Source organism: Carassius auratus, chromosome 22 (genome assembly GCF_003368295.1).
Source record: "Carassius auratus strain Wakin chromosome 22, ASM336829v1, whole genome shotgun sequence".
In the NCBI taxonomy this organism is placed as follows: Eukaryota; Metazoa; Chordata; class Actinopteri; order Cypriniformes; family Cyprinidae; genus Carassius; species Carassius auratus.
The window spans coordinates 2,282,815-2,305,332 of NC_039264.1; the positions used below are offsets into that span (position 1 = coordinate 2,282,815).

The window sequence follows — 22,518 nt, forward strand, 5'->3', positions numbered from 1 at the left end:
AAGAATTAAAATGAAAACAAAAACGTGGTTACTACACTTTAACTCTATAGGCCTAATAATACAGTTTTCTAAAAAGGGATTTGTATTTGTGTATTCTTTCCTTTTTCTTTGTTTTTATAACTGTGCTACCATAATGGTTTGCTGATTTGTACTGTTTAATTAAAAGAAAGAAATCAGAAAAAAAATATTAAAATGATTTACAAACCCGCTCTGAATCGAATGATTCGCGATCCGATTGGAGCGCTTCGAATCATTTCAAGTTAATCGTTTTGTGACGCGATGGTTTAACTGATTCTGAGCTTCGGAGCGGCTCCAGCGTAAATGACTCACTCAATTGAATCGGTTCGTCCCTGTCCCATGTTTACACGACACTGTCAGCTCTATTACTGGCTCAGCTCTCTAGTTTTATGACATTAACTGAAATAAGCGAAATATATAGATAACATCTGGTTCAGGGGAGGAAACCGGTTTTACTATTTTGTAAATAGTAAAGTATTTATAATTATAGTCTATTAATTAGCCAAATGAAATGAAATGTGTCCAATTTAAACTGCATTCCAGTCAAAATTCCAGTCAGCTTAATGAAAGGTTTATTGGCATGTGGAGCATCTACAGTAGGCTAATAATTACAAAAGCATTCAAACATATATATATATATGATGTAAGTGATGGTTTGTCCTCAGGGCGCCGGCTGTGTTTCATTACAGCATCTGTTCGGTTCACAATATTCTTCAGAATATCTTCTTTTCTGAACAACAGAAGAAAGAGACTCACACTGATCTGGATCAACATGAAGACGACTCGTCTTTCTGGGGTCAGCTCTCCTGATTATACCTGATTCGAGACTTAAGAACGTGTAGAAATCAAGACTCAATCACTGTTTGGACAAATGTTTGGAAAACTCTTCACTAATAATGTCAAAAAGCAGCATTTGTAAATAATTTAACAAATGCAATAAATAATATTTAATTAGTCAAACCTACCAATTAATTATTTTTAACATTATTCGGGTTTATAATTATTGAATTATTAACAGGGCCGGCCCTAGCGTTTTGGGGGCCCTAAGCAGATTTCCAAAAGGGGCCCCAAAACCTAGTTTCATCATCAAACCACCTGCAACACATCACACACGGACACCTAATGCTAAAATTTGACCTTTTAGATATATATATGTGTATGTATAAAATCTTTCAATATAAAGATAGGAAAATATATTTGGGTAGTTGACAAATATGCAGTAAAAAAATGCTTTCTGGTAAAACAATATTACTGGTCCGTCAACTAATTAAAATTGTCTGTAGAGTTTAATAACAGGATATGGTGTCACATCAGAGGACAAAGATTTTAGTATCATAATGTAACTATTGATTAAACGTTTTAAAAATCGTATTTCAGTCGAGGTTGACACGTGGCGAATGGATTGTTTCGACGCAACCCTTTGAATATTTTCACACATCCTTTTTAGTTTCCCTTCCGATTTCGCGATCGGAACCGGAGCTACTGAGAAGACACCCGCAGTGCGTGTCCACGGACGGTTTTTTATTCATACCTACGGAAGTACAGCTTTAGAGAATGCTCCAGCTCAGCTCTGCTGTTGCCATCACCATCACCTTACTGGTGGCCACGGGGCCCTATGCAGCCGCTTTAGGCCGGCACTGATTATTAATAAATATTAAGTATTATATCTGCAATTTAAAAACAAACAAACATTTATTTATATTTTAATAAATTGTACAATATATATATATTTTTAAATAAAACACAATAAGTAGGTTTTTTTCCCGCTGTTATGAATATGAGAATTTGATGTCAGACTTTAGCACTTTTTGCAAAACAGCACAATTCTCGACAAAAATCTAACGAAGTGTCTTGACTTCCTTTTTCAAACACAGCCAATCAGAACGCCTCTCACGCCTCACATACAGTGATTTTTAAAAGTATTTAGTTTTTTAAATATATATTTACAGGTTAAAACACGTCTTTTTAATTTTTTTTTTACATATTTTTAAAGTATTTGAGCTTTATTTTTTTTTAATGTATTTATGTATTTTAATATTTAAAATATTTTAATTATATATTAAATCTATTTAAGCATTTAATATAATTTCCACTTAAATTCAATTATTTTATATATATATTTACGTTAATTTACAGTGAACACAGTTAAAAAAAGACATATTTTTAAAGTATTTAAGCTTTAAACGAGTTCTGTGAAAGCGGTTAACAGGTCACAGCTCACGTGATTGACAGCTTTGAGGATCTGATGTGATTGTAGCGCCACCTAGCGACTATTAAACATCATAAACAAAGTGTAGGCTAAGTAAGATTTGCACTTAACGTTACACAAATTTCACAAATAGGCGCTGCCTGAAACTGTCTGTCTCAGTCTTTCTGTCAGGTATCAGTGCTTGCTGTTTGTGAGGTAAACACTCTTTCTCTTCTGTGTGTTGACTCCCTCGGGGCTGCAGAGGGCGCTGTGGGGTCACCGGACTCCCGCGCGCGGGAAGATGGCGGCGGCCGCCGGAGCGCTTCTCCCCGGTGACGGGATCGTGATCGCGGGAAAACTCTACTCGGGGGTCGCGCTCACGCTGGACACTTGCCTGCTGCCGCACGAGCGCGTGCACTGCAGCCCCTCGCGCGCGCACGGACTGTCCGCGCGCACGGAGGAGCAGCTTCGGAACCGGATGTGCGAGATGATCCAGAGTGCGGGAATCCTGCTCGGCTTGCCTCAGGTCCGCGCGCTTTTCTGTCGCCTAGCAACGACTCCTCACCCCTATACTTTTCAAAAACAAAATCCACTGAAACTAGTTTCAGAACCGGCTCGGTCTGGACTCAAACTGGTCTGGTCTGGTTTTGGGTTCTGATCAGCTGCTTGTAAAGAGAGTCCAGTCGGTCAGGTCAAACCCAAGAGCTGTTCAGCACAGAAGAAACTCTATTTTAGACTGTTTAGACAAGTTTTCACTAGTATGAGGTTTAAATAATCCCTCAAAGTCACTCATTTCTGTAAGGTTTGTAATGCTAGTAACGTTAGAATGAGCACACTCGGTGCATCCAGAATTGTGCTCTATTCTATGATGTTTGTTTTGTTTGTTTAGTTGTGTTGTTGTTTGTGTTGTCAGGTTGCCATGGCAACAGCCCAGATCCTGTTCCATCGGTTCTTCTACTGTAAATCGTTCGTGAGGTACTGCGCGGAGGTGAGATGCTAACAGTCCACTCTAGACCTCTGGACTAGCCATCTGGCCCTCGCGTATGACCTCATGACCTCTGACCCTGTCGCAGACGGTGGCCATGGCGTGTCTCCAGCTGGCGTCTAAGATCGAGGAGGAGCCGCGGCGCGTGAGGGACGTGCTGAACGTCTTCCATCACCTCAGAGACGCCGCAGGAGACAGGTAACACTGAGCGTAGCACGCGTCCCCGCGCATCACTCCTCCAGTGGCCAGTCGATGAGTTACAGGTTTAGTCACTTCAGTGTTGGCTTCACGAGATGGAGCGGGTCGGTTCTGATGCTGCGGTGTCTCCGTCAGGTGCCGCGGTCCCATGCTGCTGGACGACAGCTACGTCAGCCGCAAGAGCGACGTGATTAAAGCAGAGCGGCGCGTGCTGAAAGAGCTGGGCTTCTGCGTCCACGTCAAACACCCGCACAAGGTCAGGCTCCCGCGCTTTCACACACATAACGTGCACTGTAGACCAGAAACACACTTTATACAGAAGTACGCAGAATCTTCACGGTTAGACTGATGCATTTATTACAGGTACAGCATATTCTACATTTAGACCAGTAATGCATCTTTAACACAAGTATGCAGATTCTGGGGTAATGCATGCCATGATTAAGCTGATGCATTTTTACATGCATCTCCTGCGTTTTAGTCCAGAAATTTTCTTTAAATGCAAGTGTCACATTTTTAACTTTGAGACTGAGGTCAACTGAGTGACTCAAACACAACTATTACAGAAGGTTCAAACACTCACTGATGCTCCAGAAGGAGAAACCATGCACTAAGAGCTGAATGGAGCAGAATGGAGAAGCGTCCGTGCACTGGTGTATCGTATGTTTCTGGTCTTACTGTGAGTGTGTTACCTGTGCAGGTGATCGTGATGTATCTCCAGGTTCTGGAGTGTGAGAAGAACACCAGATTGCTTCAGATGTCCTGGTGAGATCCTCAGCTCAGTCTGTCTCGAACTGAAAGCGTCTCAGTTGTGTTGATTATAACATCTGTCTGTGTCTGAAGGAACTACATGAACGACAGCTTGAGGACTGATGTGTTTCTGAGGTTCAGCGCTGAGACAGTTGCGTGTGCGTGTATCTTTCTATCCGCACGGGTTTTACAGGTGAACACACACACACACACACACACACTCACACACACACACACACACTCACACACACACTGACCCTGTCCTTCACACTGTCTCTCTGTGGTCAGATCCCTCTGCCCGACCGGCCGCCCTGGTTCCTGTTGTTCGGGGCATCAGAAGAGGACCTGATGGAGATCAGTGGGTGTGTTCTGAGGCTGTACACGCTGCAGTGTGAGTCTCTGGCTGCTCTGCTGCAGAAGGTGGAGGAGATGCGCTCAGTACTGGACGCTCAGTATAACACCAGTAAACTAGCAGGACTAGTGTCTGGGACTGAAACCCCCACAGACGGGTTCTCTCCTGCGTCTAAAGCTGGTGCGTTCACATCTGGAGCACAGCTCTGAATCTGACGTATGTGCAGAACTGGAACGAGCAATCAGCAGTTAGCTTTGTGCAGCGCTGCTTCACTAGAATAAACACACATTTGCCCTTTTCAGCTCAGTTCACTTCAGTTTTGTTTCCATTCCTTCCCATCAGTCGACTTGACTGAAGTATTAATTGTTTTATAAACATTTCAAGCTCTCTATTAATGCATTCATTCTCTCTCAGCATCTCCTGCTGAAAACCAGAAGAACCACGACTCTCCGCTGTCACGTCTCGCTCTCAAAAACGCCTGTCGAAAGATCACAAGAGACGGGTGAGTTATAGACGTCTGGAGCTTCATCTGAACAACTTTAAAGATGATTTCCTCAATATTTAGATTTCTTTGCTCCCTCAGATTCCAGATTTTCAAATAGTTGTATCTGAGACAAATATTGTCCTCCGAACAAATTTAATTTAATCTAATTGAACTAACCAGACATCACTGGAGAGATGATTTCTTCAGCTTTGATTAGACACGGTGTGATTTGTGAAGGGCGTGATGCAGTGTGCTTCACCTGTGTCTGTCTCAGGAGGAAGCGTCTGAGTCGCAGTGATGAAAGGCGATATGACCGCCGTGTCCCGTCGCCCCCCAGACGCAGGTAACCCTCACACACACACACACACACACACACACCCACCTCAGGAGGAGGAGTCTGACCGCTCTGTGTTTCAGGCGCAGTCGCAGTGTTTCCTCTCCATCTCCTGGACACACACACTCCCACAGACAGCGGCGGAGTGAACGAGAACGAGCGCGGAGAAAACCATACTCCACTCACAGGAAATGATGTCATCAGGCCGGGGGAGGGGCCAGAGCTGACCAATCAGACGCCGTCTGTAAAACCTCTTAGACTGCCCTTAGAGATGTGTTTGTATTGTGTGTTAGAGCTGCACGGTTCATCGTTAAAAGATCACCATCCATTCAGTCTTTCAGAATCGTGCAGCTCTGTTGTGCTTTTATAAAAGAAATCTAGAGAAGAGTTTAAATAAAAGGGATCATTTTAATAACTGCATGACTCTATTCATGACTGTTGTGTTCTAGCATCATTGCTAAACTAAGACCCTTGATATTAAGCCCTGTGATTTTAAAACAGGGATTTAATAAACCCACCGGGTGGAGTTTTATTTATTATAGGATTGATAGGATTGGTGTGTACACACACTTCCAACACACCTTTCTGTTAAAAAAAACAACTAAAGTGAATGTAGCATCTGATGACCCCTTTAAGGAGCTGTGTTCACGCTCCTGTTCGGCGTCTGCAGCGCGAGCGTGTTCTCGTTCTACGTGGTAATAATCTTAATCTTTATTTGTATTGAATCTTTATGCACCACATCATTCGGATAAATAATCTTCATTGAGGTTGTTTAGTTCGTGTTGAATTCTACACGCATACAGTGCATGCGGCCCTACGCCCTCGAGGGGCCCGAAGCCTGCGTGGAGTTCAGCCTCGTGCCCGGCAGGATGCAGGACATCGTTATCGCCATGACGACGGTGGGCGGGGCCATATGTGTGATGCTGGTCATCATCTGCCTGCTGGTGGCGTACATCACCGAAAACATCATGAACCTGACAGTGCAGCACTCGCACAGATCACACTTACACACACACCTGTGAAAACACCAGCACAAGTATCGTCATCAAACATCGTTATCATAGCGCAAACACACACGCGCACTTACACACATCTCAGGATCGGACACCATGTGCGGAATCCACGTCAAACTCCTGAGATGCACTTTCACCACACTACGTACTATTTACCGACTGTGTTCGGAACGGAGTACTTAGCTACTGTTTAACGAATACTGTGCGGTTTGCGAAGTCAAGTACTTTTGAGAAATGGTAGCGTGCTACTCTTCATGTTGCATGTGAGTGGCGTCCAATTCATAGAAAAGATTATTTGTGTTTTAGTGCAATTTAAAATTTTGGCAATCACATAAGTAAAGGGGATACAGTATACCGTAGGAATAATATGCCAGTATGCTACTCTGAACATAGCCACCCCTATATTCATTAGAGACTATATTCACCAAAAGAAGGACCCAGTGACTGACTGAACAGTCATCTGAATACTGTGCTTTAATAAACAGACTGACTTTGTATTTGGTTTAGAGACACTGCAGACAAAAACAATGAAGATTTTTGAAGATTGAAGATTATGCAGATTTTTGTTTTGTCATTAAGTATTTAACTTTTTTTCAGACCAATGGAAAGAAAACATCCAAAATACACCTTAAGTATTTCTTTCATAGCACTTTATCTATTTCTGTTTGTACATATCGCTAAAGGAGCGCTGCTTTCTCAAAATGAGATTTTACTCATGCACCGAGCCAAATATCTCCACTTCAGTTACACTTACACCAAACTTGACAGTTTTATTACCATCTATACAGAGGGTGTAAAAAAGGCCACCCCTTGAAAGTGAACTCTTCCGAACCCTCCCGCCTGTGTTCGTGATTTGGACTGTTCCAAATCTTTTCGCGGAGTGAGAACCAAGACAGTATGGAGGCTCGATGTGTAGATGTGTTTATAGTCAATATTTCATAGTTTAATTAGTTAGAAGTGGCCCGTTTAAGGATTGTGTGGATATATGTGTGCGTGCAACTAATCGTAAGTACATTTACATAATTAAATGTATGAGAAGTTCACAAGCGAGATTAATGACCGCTACCGCGGCATTCCGCCTAAATGTTTACACTGTTTATTATATTTGCACATTTTCTTGTTGACAAAATGTTATATTTCGCCTGTGTTTTTGTTTGATAGAATATTTAATGTTATTGCATATTAGGCTATAATGCATAGACTTGAAACGCATCTCAGGGAACATGTTCGGGCTTGTTCACCGGACGAGCTAGGCACGTGAGCCAGACGCACAGTGCAGTAGTGCGATTATTTAATAGAACTTTGAGTCATATTTGTATATATATTATATTTAGATAATTTACAATGCTGTTACTTATGAGTATTTAAGTACTGCTGTAAAGATCTGTTAATGTGTATTTATTCATTTATTCATATTTGTATACTGTTTTATATTTACAGAACCACACACGTCTTTGCACAATAAATCACCCTGAAGTACATTCCTGGTGTGAGACCTAATGTTCTGACCGGACACCCTGTAGCCGTTCTATAAATCCGAACCTGAGTTAGACAAGAGTAGTCAGCAGTTTTTGCATGGTCCTTTGAGCCGGATATGTGGATTGCTACAGACATGTCTCAACCAGAAAGAGAAGCCCCTGCTGTGCGGCCGAGAAGACGAGTTAACCCTCCAGCCTACTTAGAAGACTTTGAGCTTAGTGGACCTGGGTCTCATCAACAGCAATCATGGTCACTTACCTGCCAGGGAGTACTGGAGAATGAACCAAGTGCTACAGGTCATTCCAGATCCACTTCACCAGTGAGCCAAGCATCAGAACATTCTGAGTGGATACTGACTGACCAATGGGACTGCACTTCTGAGAAGCTGAGAGAGGAGAATGCAGCATTGCAAAGGCAAGTGAAACAGCTACCAGAGCTTACAGCCATGTTAGAGGAGATGAAGAGGGAGAACGCAGCCTTGCAACGACAATCCAGCCAGCTCCCCGAGATCATTTCAGCATTCCAAGAGATGCGTCAACAGAATGCTGCATTATGGCATGAGCTTCAAAGCTTGAAATCGAAGCAGAGCTCTCCACCCGAGTCAGTCACTCCACAAATGCCATCACCACACTCTCACTCTCCAGCAGTTAACTTTCAGACTCCACAGCCATACCGCCCAATACCAGCTCCACGCTCTAGGTTGCCACCATCTGCCACTAAGAGACTGCCACACCCAGCTGTGCCAGAGGAAAGCTCAGAGCTGACTGAAGATCTGAGAAACATGAACATTTCTTCCTCCCCTCGTGGGAGACCCTCCTTTACAGCACATTATAGTGACTCCGCTCAGTTCAGGTATCCCAACACTTCCCCATATTCCCAGCCACCTCAGCTGCCTGAGTCTGTGGTCCCATCACAGGAAAGGAGGAGGCCAGCCCATGCAGAATACAGCTCAGATCATTTCTTACCCTCAAGCACCCAAGAGAAAATCTACAGAGGACCAGCCCCTACCATCCCCTGCCTAACGTCTTCTGACCCTAGGGAGTTTTCAAGACTGAGAATTGCATTAGAGAACATCCTGCCTGAAGATGCCACTGAACGTTTCAAATTTCAAATCCTCACAGACCATCTGAAACTGGAGGAGGCCCTCCTTGTGGCAGACTCTTACAGCAATTCCAGATTTCCCTTCACCAACACTATGAAAGCTCTGGATAAGATGTATGGTCAACCCCACCAATTAGCCCTGCAACGAATCGCTGAGCTGATGGATGGAGCTAATATACGCAGTGGAGATGTAAAGGCCTTCAGGATGTTCGGACTGCAGGTGCGTTCGCTTGTCAGTATGTTGCAGCAGCTTGGCCACAAAGGTACTGTAGAGCTGGAATGTGGATCACATGTGTCTCGACTCCTGAGTAAACTGCCACATGACCTCAGATCAAGTTTCAAGCGGTACACCCACCCTTTGCAAGTCTCTATTCCTACTTTGCTGGACTTCGCTGATTGGTTGGAATATGAGCTTCAAGTACAGGAAGACAATAGCCAGTAAGCTTGTTATACAAGACAGGAATCTTCAGTGCATGGCAGAGAGGTGAGAAGAGCGTCTAAGCAGCTTCGCAGACTGGTACCGACAAGTCATATTCATCATCAATGTCGTCAGCCACCTCTAAACCAGCTTCAGTCAGAGAAGAGAAGGTGAGAGCTTATTGTCCATACTGTGATAATAATAAACACTATCTGAATGGCTGTGACAACTTCAAGCTTCTTAGCAAAGACCTGAAGATAGACTGGATAAAGACAAAGAACCGATGCTGGCGTTGTGGTCATGGACATCAAGCAGCTAACTGCACACTAAAGACTTTCTGCCCAACCTGCAACAAGAAGCACCTTATGGTACTACATGATGTCAATGACCAGGTCAAGCCATCTCATTCAAGTGCAGCTCCTTCCAGTGCAGTTTTATATGTTGACCGACCAACCTCCGGAAGTAAAGTACTGCTCAAAGTGACTAAGGTTCTGATCAAGAATGGCAACGTGGCAATGGAGGCTTATGCCATATTAGATGATGGATCAGAGCGGACCATCATTCTGCATGATGCAGTGCAGAAATTAAGACTCGTGGGGGAGCCAGAAGACCTTGTACTTCGTACAGTAAGACAGGATACCCAGGTCATTCACGGGGCGGCAGTGACTTTTACTGTGTCCCAAACTGTTAACCCCAGCAAAGCTTACAAGATCCGTAATGCCTTCACAGCCAAAGCACTCGGTCTGGCAGAACATACACACCCAGTTAGTGCCCTGCAGCAGAAATTTAAGCATCTTGCAGGGTTACCTCTACAACAGCTGGACAAGGTACATCCTGTTCTTCTCATTGGCTCTGATTGCCCTCACCTCCTCACACCCATAGAACCAGTCCGACTGGGGCCCCCTGGTGGGCCAGCAGCAGTAAGAACACGTCTGGGATGGACACTGCAGGGTCCAACTGAAGAATTGAGCAGTCATCTTTCCCCTGATCAATGCTTCTTCACCTCGCTGCGGCCTGTCAATGATCTTTATGCAAATGTGGAGAGACTGTGGCAAATGGATGTTCTACCCTACCAGAGTGAAAAGGTGATTACCAGATCACGCCAAGACAAAGAGTCCATTCAGCTTCTGCAAGAAAACACAGTGAGAGTGGATGTTAATGGTATCCAGCGATACGCTACTCCTCTGCTCCGTGTCAAGAACATGCCTCGCCTCTGTGCACCAAAGGAAGCAGTCCTGCCACAGTTGAGAGGAATCGAGAAACGGCTGGAAAGGGACCCTGTTCTAACTGCAGCATACCAAGAGGAGCTGGCCAGGTTAGTGCAAGCTGGTTACGTTGTCAAACTTAGTCAGGAGCAAGTGGACAGAACAAAGGAAGCCTGGTACATTCCGCACCACATGGTGCAGCATAATGGGAAGAACAGGGTGGTCTTTAACTGTTCATTCTCATATCAAGGACACAACCTGAACGAGCTACTGTTACCTGGTCCAACACTTGGTCCATCTCTCCTGGCAGTCCTTCTGCGTTTCCGGGAGCACTCTGTTGCCATCAGTAGTGACATCCGCGGCATGTTCCATCAGGTATGCCTCTTGCCACAAGATAAACCTCTGTTGAGATACATCTGGAGAGACATGCAAAGAGACAGAATCCCAGATGTCTATGAATGGCAGGTACTGCCTTTCGGGACCACTTGCAGTCCGTGTTGTGCCTCGTTTGCTTTACAGAAGCACGTTCTAGATCACAGCCAGCCTGGAGAGGACACACAAGTTTCAGTGGAGAAGTCATTCTATGTGGACAATTGCCTCCAGAGCTTCGCTTCCCGTGACATGGCCAAAAATCTGGTAGACAAACTCTGTAACCTTCTAGCATCTGGTGGCTTTGAGTTACGACAGTGGGCAAGCAATGACCCTTCAGTTATCAGCCATCTGCCAGCTGACATTCAGTCACCGAGTAGCATCCTCTGGCTCAGCAAAGGCTACCAAGAAGCTCAGGAATCAACACTTGGCCTGCACTGGAATTGCCAATCAGATACCCTCTCTTACAAACGACGCAAACCAGACAGCGAAGTGCCCACAATGCGAAGCATCTACCAGATCCTTGCCAGCCAGTATGATCCCCTTGGCTATATTGTACCCTTCACCACTCGAGCCAAGGTGATAGTGCAGAGGTTGTGGGACAAACAAAGGGAGTGGGATGACCCCAGGCTGCCAGAGGACCTATTAGACTCTTGGAAACACTGGGAGAGTGAATTGGAAGATCTGCAGAATATCAGTTTGCCCAGATGTTACTGCAGCAAGGAACTAGACTGCTCTAGTAGTATTAGACAACTTCACATCTTTTGTGATGCCTCAGAGAAGGCGTATGGATCTGTGGCATACTTAAGAACAGAGAACCCTCAAGGTAAAGTGGAGGTGGCCTTTGTAACAGCTAGGTCTCGTGTTGCTCCCAAGAAACAGCAGAGCATCCCTCGTCTTGAGCTGTGTGCAGCACTCACAGGTGCACAGCTTGCTAAAGTCCTGAAGGCAGAGCTAACGTTACCACTCAGTAGTGTCACACTGTGGTCTGATTCCACCACAGTGCTAATTTGGCTTTTATCAGATTCCTGTCGCTTTAAGGTGTTTGTGGGGACCAGAGTGGCAGAAGTACAGGACTTGACTGAATCTGACACCTGGCGTTACGTACAGTCATCCGACAACCCAGCAGATGCAATTACAAGAGGAAAGTCTCCCTCTGATCTCAACAAAGACAGCAGATGGAACCAAGGCCCAGCATTCCTCAGACAAAGACCAGACAGCTGGCCAGAAATGCCACCATTACCTCACATAAGTGAAGACGGTGAGCTGAAAAGGTCAACTTTCTGTGGACTGTTAACCTCTGCTCTGTCACTGCCAGATCCTCATAATTTTTGCACATTCAGAGACTACTTAAAAGCTCTTATACAGCCATCAGCAGAAAGCTCTCCCTCCATTGTAACTGCAGAAAACTACATAGAAGCTGAGCTCACAGCCCTCCGACAGATCCAGGCAGAATCATTCCCAGATGAGATATTGCACTTGAAATCTGGTAAACCTCTACCAAGCAATAGTCGACTGCTTTGCCTAGCCCCAGAACTAGATATCAGAACCAATCTCATTCGTGTTGGCGGTCGCCTACGACAAATCAGTCAACTAGACGAGGATACCATTCACCCCATTGTCCTTGATCCACATCACCCACTCACCAAACTAATTATCAAAGACTATGATGACTGTTTGCATCACCCTGGACCAGAGAGGGTGTTTGCGGAGCTCAGGAGAAAATACTGGGTATTAAGAGGACGAGCAGCAGTTAAACACCACCAACACCAATGCACTGAATGCCAAAAATGGCGGGCTAAACCACATCCCCCCAGGATGGCAGACCTCCCACCTGCCAGGTTAAGAATTCACCAGCCAGTTTTCTATTCAACAGGTATAGATTGCTTTGGTCCCTATCTCATAAAGTTTGGACGCCGAAATGAGAAGCGTTGGGGGATCATCTTCAAGTGTATGACCACCCGTGTAGTGCATATTGATCTCCTCACAAGTATGGACAGTGACTCATTCCTGATGGCCCTTCGTCGCTTCATTGCTCGACGAGGGAAACCCTTTGAAATCCTGTCAGATCAGGGAATGAATTTCAAAGGTGGTGAAAGGGAACTTCGGGATGCCTACACTGCTCTTCAACCTGAGCTCCAAGCTCAACTGGCAAGCCAGCAAATTAGGTTTACATTCAATCCACCTAATACCCCACATTTTGGTGGATGCTGGGAACGGGAAATTCGATCCTTGAAAACAGCCCTACAAGTGACACTCGGAGCACAGACAGTCACTGAAGAAGTATTGCGGACTGTTCTCATTGAAATTGAGGGGATCCTCAATGCCAAACCTCTTGGTTACACATCTTCAGACATTGCTGACCCTGACCCGGTTACACCCAACATTCTGCTGATGGGGCGGCGGGACGCCTCACTTCCCCAAGTGACATACCAGGATTCTGAGCTTCTGAGTCGACGGAGATGGAGGCATAGTCAGCTGTTAGCTGATCACTTTTGGAGGCAATTCATCCGTAACTACCTACCCAGCCTTCAAACCAGACAGAAATGGATGTCAGAAACAGACAACCTACAGATAGGTGAAACTGTTATGATTGTGGATCCACAGCTACCTCGTGCACTTTGGCCTGTTGGAAGGATTGTTCAAGTTTTCCCTGGGAAGGATAACCGAGTCAGATCAGCTGAGATCAAAGTGAAAGACAGAACTTACCTAAGGCCAGTGACCAAGATCATCTGTCTACCTCCTTTGACTGAATGACATTGCAATACTTAGTAAGGCCCTTGTTGTTCAAATTCACCTTGTGAATTTGGGGGCGGCTGTAAAAAAAAGGCCACCCCTTGAAAGTGAACTCTTCCGAACCCTCCCGCCTGTGTTCGTGATTTGGACTGTTCCAAATATTTTCGCTGAGTGAGAACCAAGACAGTATGGAGGCTGGATGTGTAGATGTGGCCCGTTTAAGGATTGTGTGGATATGTGTGCGTGCAACTAATCGTAAGTACATTTACATAATTAAATGTATGATAAGTTCACAAGCGAGATTAATGACCGCTACCGCGGCATTCCGCCTAAATGTTTACACTGTTTATTATATTTGCACATTTTCTTGTTGACAAAATGTTATATTTCGCCTGTGTTTTTGTTTGATAGAATATTTAATGTTATTGCATATTAGGCTATAATGCATAGACTTGAAACGCATCTCAGGGAACATGTTCGGGCTTGTTCACCGGACGAGCTACACTGTTAGACTTTTCAAGGGTTTTTTTACAGTAACTTACTGGCAACACTGTTGCCAGTAAGTTACTGTATTTGAGATTTACAGTACAAGAACCGCATTTTAGTTTTACAGTAACTACATGTTACTGTAATCATGTTTTACAGTAACTACGTGTTACTGTAATCATATAATACAGTATTATTACCATTACTGTAAAAACACCTTGGTTAACAATACATTAATCCTAATCAATCATTAATTCTTACTAAATTTAAATTACACTTTTATAATTTTTATCCTACACAAGTCCTGACATTTAGTCCAAAAAGACACAATTATTATGAAACATGAAATTCTTTATTTAAAGCATTGCAAATACTTAAACTTGACAAATTTAAATGTGTGAAAGTTCACTTTAAAACTTTCTCAATTCATATCTTATTTTCAAAAAAAAAAAAAAAAAATAGAGCATGAATTAACATGTATAAAAGCAATTAGAGTGCATTCAATGGCAAAAACACTGCAGAAAATTGTTTTTAAAACAAAGTATCTGGACTTTGCATAAAGAACTGTCGTTAAAGATACAATGCTGGGACAGTGCAACATTTTTTTGTCCTTTGTCTGTATACTGGATTTAACATTTACATCCATTAACAAGGAATAAATTAAAGAATTGACAAAATAACATATTATTGAATGTGCATTAAAGTATTAAATTCATAGGAAAATACATGAGAAATACGTCACTTAAGAATACTGTAAATTTGGTGTAAAATACTCATATACATGACTAAAACCTAAATGTCCAAAGCCAATAAATTGTGAAAGTATATAAGTACTCAAGTTTTTCATCTTCTTTGGAAGTCAATAAACCTGGCACATTTGATGACTTGAAACAACCAGGAATATTCTTCATTATGGCAGGAATCTGTCAGAAGTCCCTCTAAGTAAGAATGACAAAGTTAGTCATAAAATGTGCACATTTACACAGATAGAATGTAAATTTTAAAAATCCTAAAAATGAATCCTATTACATTTCATCATATGGTTAAACAGTATTTTATACACTTGGTTAACACAGGTAAACTAACAAAACAAATGCTGTTTAATCCAGTCCTGCAATGCCATCATGAAGATTGTTGAAACTATTTTAGGGAGGTGGTGATTCAATGCTATGAATATTTTGAAGAATGTTTTTTGTAGTGATGCTGAACCTGATTCCATATTACAGAGAGGTGTTTCGGTTATTTAACTTAACAGAATAGATAATTAAATAGAAAACTGTCAGTACATAATAGAAGCAGCACAAACTACATCCTCCAAAATCATCATATTACTGAATCACCTCAATTCAATTTAATCAAAAACAACATTGTAACCATTATTGCAGGATGAATTAAAAGTAAACTGCATTAGTATCCTCAAATTGAAAAGTGTCTGTATACAGTAGATGTCCTGTTAAGAAGCATCTCACGTAGTCCGAGTTTCTCCACTCAAACTCCATTAGGTGGCGAAGAAAGGATGACACTGTTGTTTATTACTGTTGTATTTCTCTTCACAACTTCCCCTGTCTTCCGACTCACTCCGGTTTTGGCGGTGCATTTTGTTCCCTCCTCTGGGTTTATCCTCAAGAAAAACCTTTAAGTAAGAAACAATGAATGTAAGAAAAAAAAAAACATCAAATTCTTAATATAAATAAAATTTAAAGGAAAATTTATTTTACTAAACAATTGAAGTACAAAAGAATCTTAAAAACAGGCTTAAATATTTTTTGAGTTTGTGTGCTGTATTTCTTAAGCCATGAGCAAAAAAAGGCATTTTAGATTTCTTATCCCTCAGTGCCTTTGCTTTAAATGTTTTTGGTAACACTTTAGAATAATGGTTCTTCATTAAACAGATAGTTCACCCAAAAAATAAACTCTGTCATCATTTATTTCATTTTGGGGCACCATTTACTTAAATCGTTTTTTCCCTACTATGGAAGTGAATTGTGCCTCAAAACTGTTTGGTTAAAAACATTATTCAAAATATAATATTTTGCGTTCAGCGGAACAAATACATTTATACAGGTTTAGAACAACTTGAGGGCTACTAAATGATGACTGAATTTTCATTTTTATTGAGTGAACTGCCTTTTCTTGGTAAATGCAGGAAGTTAAGCAGGACAATTGAGTAGTTCTACAGTATCACTACAGCTACTACCAATAACTTACATGGAAAAAAGAATAACTAATCAGTACATAATTTTAAATGTAGGACTGGGATATTTTTATTAGGTAATCAATAATTACTGAATGAGATTGGCCTCATTAAATACTAATAATTATGAAATACCTTTCTACTAAGTTAATTACTAATCACAACATTAACCTTTGTCTGAGACAAAACCACTGGTCCATATTCAGTGTAAAAAAAAAAGAAAAGTGATAACGTCTAAGACACAGGTTAAGGTTGTGATTAGTAATTAACTTAGTAAAAAAGGTATTTCATAATTATTAGTATTTAATGAGGCCAATCTCATTCAGTAATTATTGATTACCTAATAAAAAATATCCCAGTCCTACTTTACTATTACTTACTGGTTAGTAAATCTTGTTTCCATATTAGTTATTAATCCTGCATAGTTACGTAAAATGACAGGCCATCATTCTAAAGTGTTTTCATAAATTATATTTATTTATTTTGTAGTTTATTTTGGCAGATGAAATATAATGGTACCTGGCTAGTTACAGCTACAAGAAAGTAAAAACCTATATAATTTTGTGATTTAGTTAAACAGACAACTAAACATGTTAAACTTTGAATTAACAGAACAAAACAAAGTGTGGAGAAATGAAGATGTACTTACTGTTTTATGAGTTCCAGTGTTGCACAGGCAGTCTCCTGGTATTCAATGTTGAAAATGTAGAAGAAGATGAAGAATACAGAAAGGCATCTGCACATCCCAGGTGCTCATCCAAAACATAGGCCACCTTTCCCTCAATGCTTACCATCCACTTTGTGGAAGAGAGAAATTGTTCCCTAAAAAAAAAAAAAAAAAAAATTACAAATATAGCTGCAAGCAGCAATCACGGGGCCAAGCATTCCAGCGGCAACATCAGGAGCTAAGCATATGTAGCATCAGACCAAATGCAACAATGAATAATGAAATTAATAATTGCATGATTGTAATTGAAATGGCTGAAAATCGTTAATAAAAGTTCCACAGCGAGGAGCTAAGCATGGCATGGAGCATCAGACCAAATGCAACGAGTAAGAAAAGCAATTATTGGAAGAGTGTAATTGAAACCGCCAGTAAAACTCCAGTAAAATTATGCATTATCATTTTTGGAAAATAGGTGGCGCTGTAATCAAATCGCTTTGTTGTGTTCTGTGGGAGGTGACAATGTTGTGGGCAATTTCTTTCAAAATACTTACAGACCTTTAGGGCAATGAGTCGAACATGCCCACCGAGTTTCGTTCCGATCGACTTCCATTAACCTTGTCAAATAGGTGCTTAAAGTTGTTTGGCCAATGGCGGCCATGTTTTTTAAGATAAGTGAAATTCCTCATAGAGCACTTGTGCCACATTGGGCCATATCAATTTTCAAGTTGATTGGATCGACGGTTGCTTAGTTATAGCCATTTGATTTTTTTTCATCCTGTAGCGCCACCAAGTGGCAGATATGGAAAAATAATAATAATTTGACTAAAGTTTTTGTTCATGCATATGAGTTCTGAGTTTGGTGAAGATATCTCATTTTGTTCCCGAGTTATAGCCTTTTTCGTAAAATTGGTCCACGAATTTGAATGTTTTGGGTCACCTGGTTTTTTGTTCAGTCTTGATCAAACCACTGCAATAATATTCTCTGGACTCTCTAGATCAATAATTTTCAAAAATATGTTGCATTTTGTCCTTTGGTTAGCTATAAGAGGTCATTTAGGAAAGGGCCGTGGCCACATGTAACCTAAAGCCTATAAAACTGAAACAAAAACTCAAAACTTTATGAAACTTGGTTATAACATGTGAAAGATGACCCACCAAGCATGCAAAGTTTCATTAAGATCAGAAAATAGCTGGTGCTATAACAGTTAAATTGGCCTAAAAAAAAAAAAAGATTTCTGTTGTGAATGTCATTAAACTGCAAAAAAAAAAAGGGGTAATATAATCACACATGCATTAGATCTGTATTTTTTCTAAACAATCATGCAAAATTTAACAGAGATTAGGTAAAAAAGAACACTGTAATATTTATAAAGCTTCAAAACCCAGTGTTGAATAAGAAATTGCAATTATAACCACTAGATGTCACCGGAAGACCACTAATGAGCTCACTAAAGACTAAAACATTACAGTTTATGGGCTTGTTGAGGGATTCATCTAGAAAAAATGTATATTACTATTATTTAATATTACTGTTCAAGCATTTCAGATCACACTGAGTCAAAGTTTACCAATTTATTCATACAGATATATCTAATGTTTATAATTATGCCAGATTATGATTGCAATGAAACCTGAAAAATGACATAGAAGCCCATAAAAACAGAAGACTTGCAATAGGTTTTATCACCCATCATTTATTTTAATTATCTATATATATAACAAAATGTGTGCATCTGTGTGGGTTTAAGCATGCTTATTGAGTATTAATATACTAGTTTAAACATTTCATGTTTGTGTGTGTCTGTGATTCTGTTCTATTCTTTTACTGTCAGCCATATCTAGGTTATTTAAAATCAGTGCAGTACTATTATCTAGACTGTGAAATTATACATAAATTGCGTATGCTTCTTTGGAATGAAATTAAGACAACATATAACAGTTATAAAGGTTAAAGAGACAGTGTTGTATGATAAATTGCATTTACGACCACTAGATGTCACTGGAAGACCACTAATGGGCTCACTAAAGACTAAAACATTACAGTTCATTGTCTCGATGATTGATTCATCTAGAAAAATATATATTACTATTATTTAATATTACTGTTCAAGCATTTAAGATCACATTGAGTGAAAGTTCAACAATTTATTCATACATGTATATCAAATGTTTACTATTATGTCAGAATATGAATGCAATGAAACCTGACATAGAAATGTAAGAAAAGAAGTCTTTCTGTGAGTTGTGTGTCACCTATAATTTATTTCAAATATCTACATACAACAAAATGTGTGGGCATGTACTTCTCTCTGTGTGTGTGTGTGTGTGTGTGTGTGTAATCATGCTTATTGATTATTCATATAATAGTTGAACCATTTCATTTCTGTGTGTGAGTGTCTGTGAGCCTATTCTCCATGTTAGACAATGGCACACACAAGTTTGGCTTAATTACAACAAAGCTTTGCAGAGATATAGCCTCAGACTCATTTTGTGAAGATGCCTGACATCTGAAGCAGCACTGTACAAAAACGGTTTCGTCTATTGACACGAAATCCATAACTTTTTGTCAGCACGGTCTGAAGATGATCTGATTCAATTTTGGTGAAAATCAGACAAACGGTTGAGGGTGAGTTTAAAAAAAAAAGATTTTCAACATGAATCAAAATGGCGGACAGGAAGTTTTGCTTAATATGACATAATTGGTATGTATGTTGTCGGCATGTCCCAAGGAACATTTTGAGACATGTTTCATGATAATAGGCTAATGCAATCAAAAGTTATTAGCATTATTGGAAATGTAATAATTAGCGGTTATTGATTGGTTTATTACTCTTGACCAATAGGTGGCGCTGTGACCAAAATGATGTGGCGTGGTCAATGTGATGTGACAATGTCACATATTAAGTTTTGTGTAAATATCTCCAACCTTTGCAGAGATACAGCCTCAGATGCAGTTTGGCATCTTTCCAGCAAATTCGTTGGTACGCTAATTGAAAACGGTTACGTGTATCGACACAAATTCCATAACTTTTTGCCAGCATGGTCTGAAGATGATCCAAATCAAATTTGGTGAAAATCTGAGCAACGGTCTAGGAGGAGTTCGAAAAAGTAGGTTTTCAACATGAATCAAAATGGCGGATAGGAAATTTTGCCAAAATTGACAAATGGGGTATCGGTGTTCTCGGCATGACCCAAGGAATCTATCAACATCAGTTTTGTTACAATAGGCTAATGTATGAAAAAGTTATTAGCATTTTTCGAAAAATCGTTATAACTATTGACCACAAGGTGGCGCTGCCCCCAATTTTTTTGTGTACATTCAGGGCATGGAGCCGGACATTTTTGTAATTATTTGCGAAACGATACGGAACTTCATTCTTAAGATACAGCAATTTACAACTAAATTCAAAATGGCCGACGCCCAAAATGGCCGAATTGGGAAAATTCGGTATCATTCGACTCGGAATGATGCACTGAATCTAAAGACACCACTTTTGTGATTTTTGGCAAAACCGTTCAGAAGTTATGAGCAAAAACATGCATTTTTCATATCTCCTGACCACTAGGGGGCACAGCGCCGAAACACTGCAGGTAGTCCCAGGGAATGGTTGTTATAAGACCCACCAAGATTGGTCTCAATAGGCCAAACCGTTGCAGAGATATAGCCTCACGTTCACGTTTGCGTGCTTTTCGAAGAATTCGTTCATGAGCTATTCGGAAACGGTTTGAGAAATCAACTTGAATTCCATAACTTTTTGCCAGCATGGTCTGAAGATTATCTGATTCAATTTTCGTGACAATCGGTGCAACGGCCTAGGACGAGTTCGAAAAAGTAAGTTTTATGAACAATTGACGATAGCGAAAAAACTAAACCTTGCGATTTTTGAATTTTGGTGTCCATTCGACTCGGCATGAGCCAAGGAATCACAGGAAAAAAGAATTTTCATTTTGTGGCTTACGGTTCAAGAGTTATTAGCATCAAGTTTTTGAAAGTTTAGACAATTGGTGGCGCTAGAGAGTTTGAGTTAGAGACTTCAAATTTGCTACGGTTAATGTTCAGACAGTCCTCTATTAGTGTGCCAAATTATACAACTTTCCCGCAATCGGTTCTATGGGCTACCATAGACTTGGGGTGGAAGAAGAAGAATAATAACGCCAACAAACACAATAGGTGCCTTCGCACCTTCGGTGCTTGGCCCCTAATTGTTTAAAAGGCAAACACTCACTGAAGTACACTAACATTGCTCAAAACCTACTCTTACCAAGCATTATGAGTCTTGGTGTGGCTGGAAGGCTCATGTCTTTCTCGATGGATGCCTTTGTTGTAGCTGTTTTTAAAACACAAAAAGACCTATTATTACTACATGTTTAAAATGCAGCTTAAAAATAACATTTCATGTATTTCACAATAGACTAGGCTTAATTCGTCTTAAATGAAAGATTAACTTTGCTCAAAAAAAAAAAAAAAAACATCTGGTTTTAATCCTAATTCAATACACTCGTCTTTTCTTTTTTTTTTAAACGTTAAGTTTACCTCAGTTTTTAGCCCCAATGCTGAAAAGAAACAGTTAACGGAATCCAGAACCGTGAGCTCTGGCCTCTGCACTGCGCTGTTAGTTCCTAATCAAATTCTTAAAGCACACTGTCGACCCAAATGTCAAAAATGAGGAAAAATATAAAAAACACCGAAAAAAAACACGATGCTATTACCCAACTAAGTTAGAGGCCAACGTTATTTACTAACTTCGTCTTAATGTAACGTTAAGCTTAACTGTGCTCGATAAAAAAATGCTTTTAATCGGTAATTCAATAAACCCACAAAGTCTTTTTTTTAAATAAAACGTTAGGTTTACCTCAGTTTTTAGCCCCAATGCTGACAAGAAACCGTTAAAGTCTCCAGAACCGTGAGCTCTGGCCTCGAGCAAAACTTGCGACTGCACTCACTGCTAGTTCCTAATCTAATTCGTAAAGCACCCAGTCGACCCAGATGTCAAAAATGACAAAAAACGACAGTTTAAATAAAATAAAATATATAAAAAAAAAACTATGCTATTTCGCAACTGTGTTAGGCCAACGTCAATTTACTAACTCCGTTTTAATAAGCTGCTATTCTCGATTAAAAAAATCATGATTTTAATCAACTTCCCTGCTAAAACACGACGTAACTGTTCCGTGTTGTTAGCGGGGTTAATTCAATAAATTCAACTCACAACGTTTTTTTTTATATATGAAACGTTAGGTTTACCTCATTGTTAGTGCCAATGCTGACAAATGTTAACCTATAAAATTGGGGTGCGGACAACCGCGGGCACACGCAGTCACACACATATTTACCTTGCTTGTTTGCTGTTCTTCCTCTTCCTTACTCACGGGGATGAAAAAATCTTCGCAAGGTGTCTGTCCTTGGACCCAGCTCTTATTATGTTCTCCGGCATCGTCAGCTGATCACTCTCTTCGGGCAAAACTTCAACCCTGCACTTGATGGTTCCTAATCTAAATCGTAAAGCAAATCCTGACGATCCAAATAGCGCCAAATAGTCC

The 22,518-nt window shown here is 40.8% G+C and overlaps 1 protein-coding gene and 1 long non-coding RNA gene across 4 annotated transcripts; one reads left to right on the forward strand and one right to left on the reverse strand.

The window, feature by feature from the left end:
• The first annotated feature begins 2,391 nt into the window (after window positions 1-2,391).
• LOC113039342 (cyclin-L2-like) lies at window positions 2,392-5,725 on the forward strand. 2 transcript variants are annotated; one of them, XM_026197236.1, is made up of 10 exons: window positions 2,392-2,732; window positions 3,120-3,194; window positions 3,280-3,389; window positions 3,525-3,645; window positions 4,090-4,154; window positions 4,233-4,332; window positions 4,428-4,530; window positions 4,906-4,993; window positions 5,250-5,318; window positions 5,393-5,725. In XM_026197236.1, the coding sequence occupies exons 1-10, from the start codon at window positions 2,508-2,510 to the stop codon at window positions 5,502-5,504; spliced, it is 1,068 nt and encodes a 355-aa protein (XP_026053021.1). In that variant the 5' UTR covers window positions 2,392-2,507; the 3' UTR covers window positions 5,505-5,725. The 2 variants fall into 2 exon arrangements, with proteins under 2 accessions (XP_026053021.1, XP_026053020.1); XM_026197235.1 differs by having other exon boundaries at window positions 2,397-2,732; window positions 4,428-4,671.
• Window positions 5,726-15,651: 9,926 nt separating this feature from the next.
• On the reverse strand, window positions 15,652-22,410 carry LOC113039371 (uncharacterized). 2 transcript variants are annotated; one of them, XR_003274956.1, is made up of 4 exons: window positions 22,312-22,410; window positions 21,240-21,305; window positions 16,960-17,132; window positions 15,652-15,749 (listed from the first exon to the last, which is right to left on the reverse strand). It is a non-coding gene; the product is annotated as an uncharacterized LOC113039371 (long non-coding RNA). The 2 variants fall into 2 exon arrangements; XR_003274957.1 differs by lacking the exon at window positions 22,312-22,410 and adding an exon at window positions 21,831-21,934.
• Between the last annotated feature and the right edge of the window lie 108 nt (window positions 22,411-22,518).

Bases quoted from the DNA above. Each gene is read 5' to 3' on its own strand.
- LOC113039342 (XM_026197235.1), top strand. From the start codon at position 2,508: ATGGCGGCGGCCGCCGGAGCGCTTCTCCCCGGTGACGGGATCGTGATC. The intron at 2,733-3,119 runs GTCCGCGCGCTT...TTGTGTTGTCAG, and splicing joins TCCTGCTCGGCTTGCCTCAG to GTTGCCATGGCAACAGCCCA. The intron at 4,672-4,905 runs GTGCGTTCACAT...ATTCTCTCTCAG, and splicing joins CTCTCCTGCGTCTAAAGCTG to CATCTCCTGCTGAAAACCAG.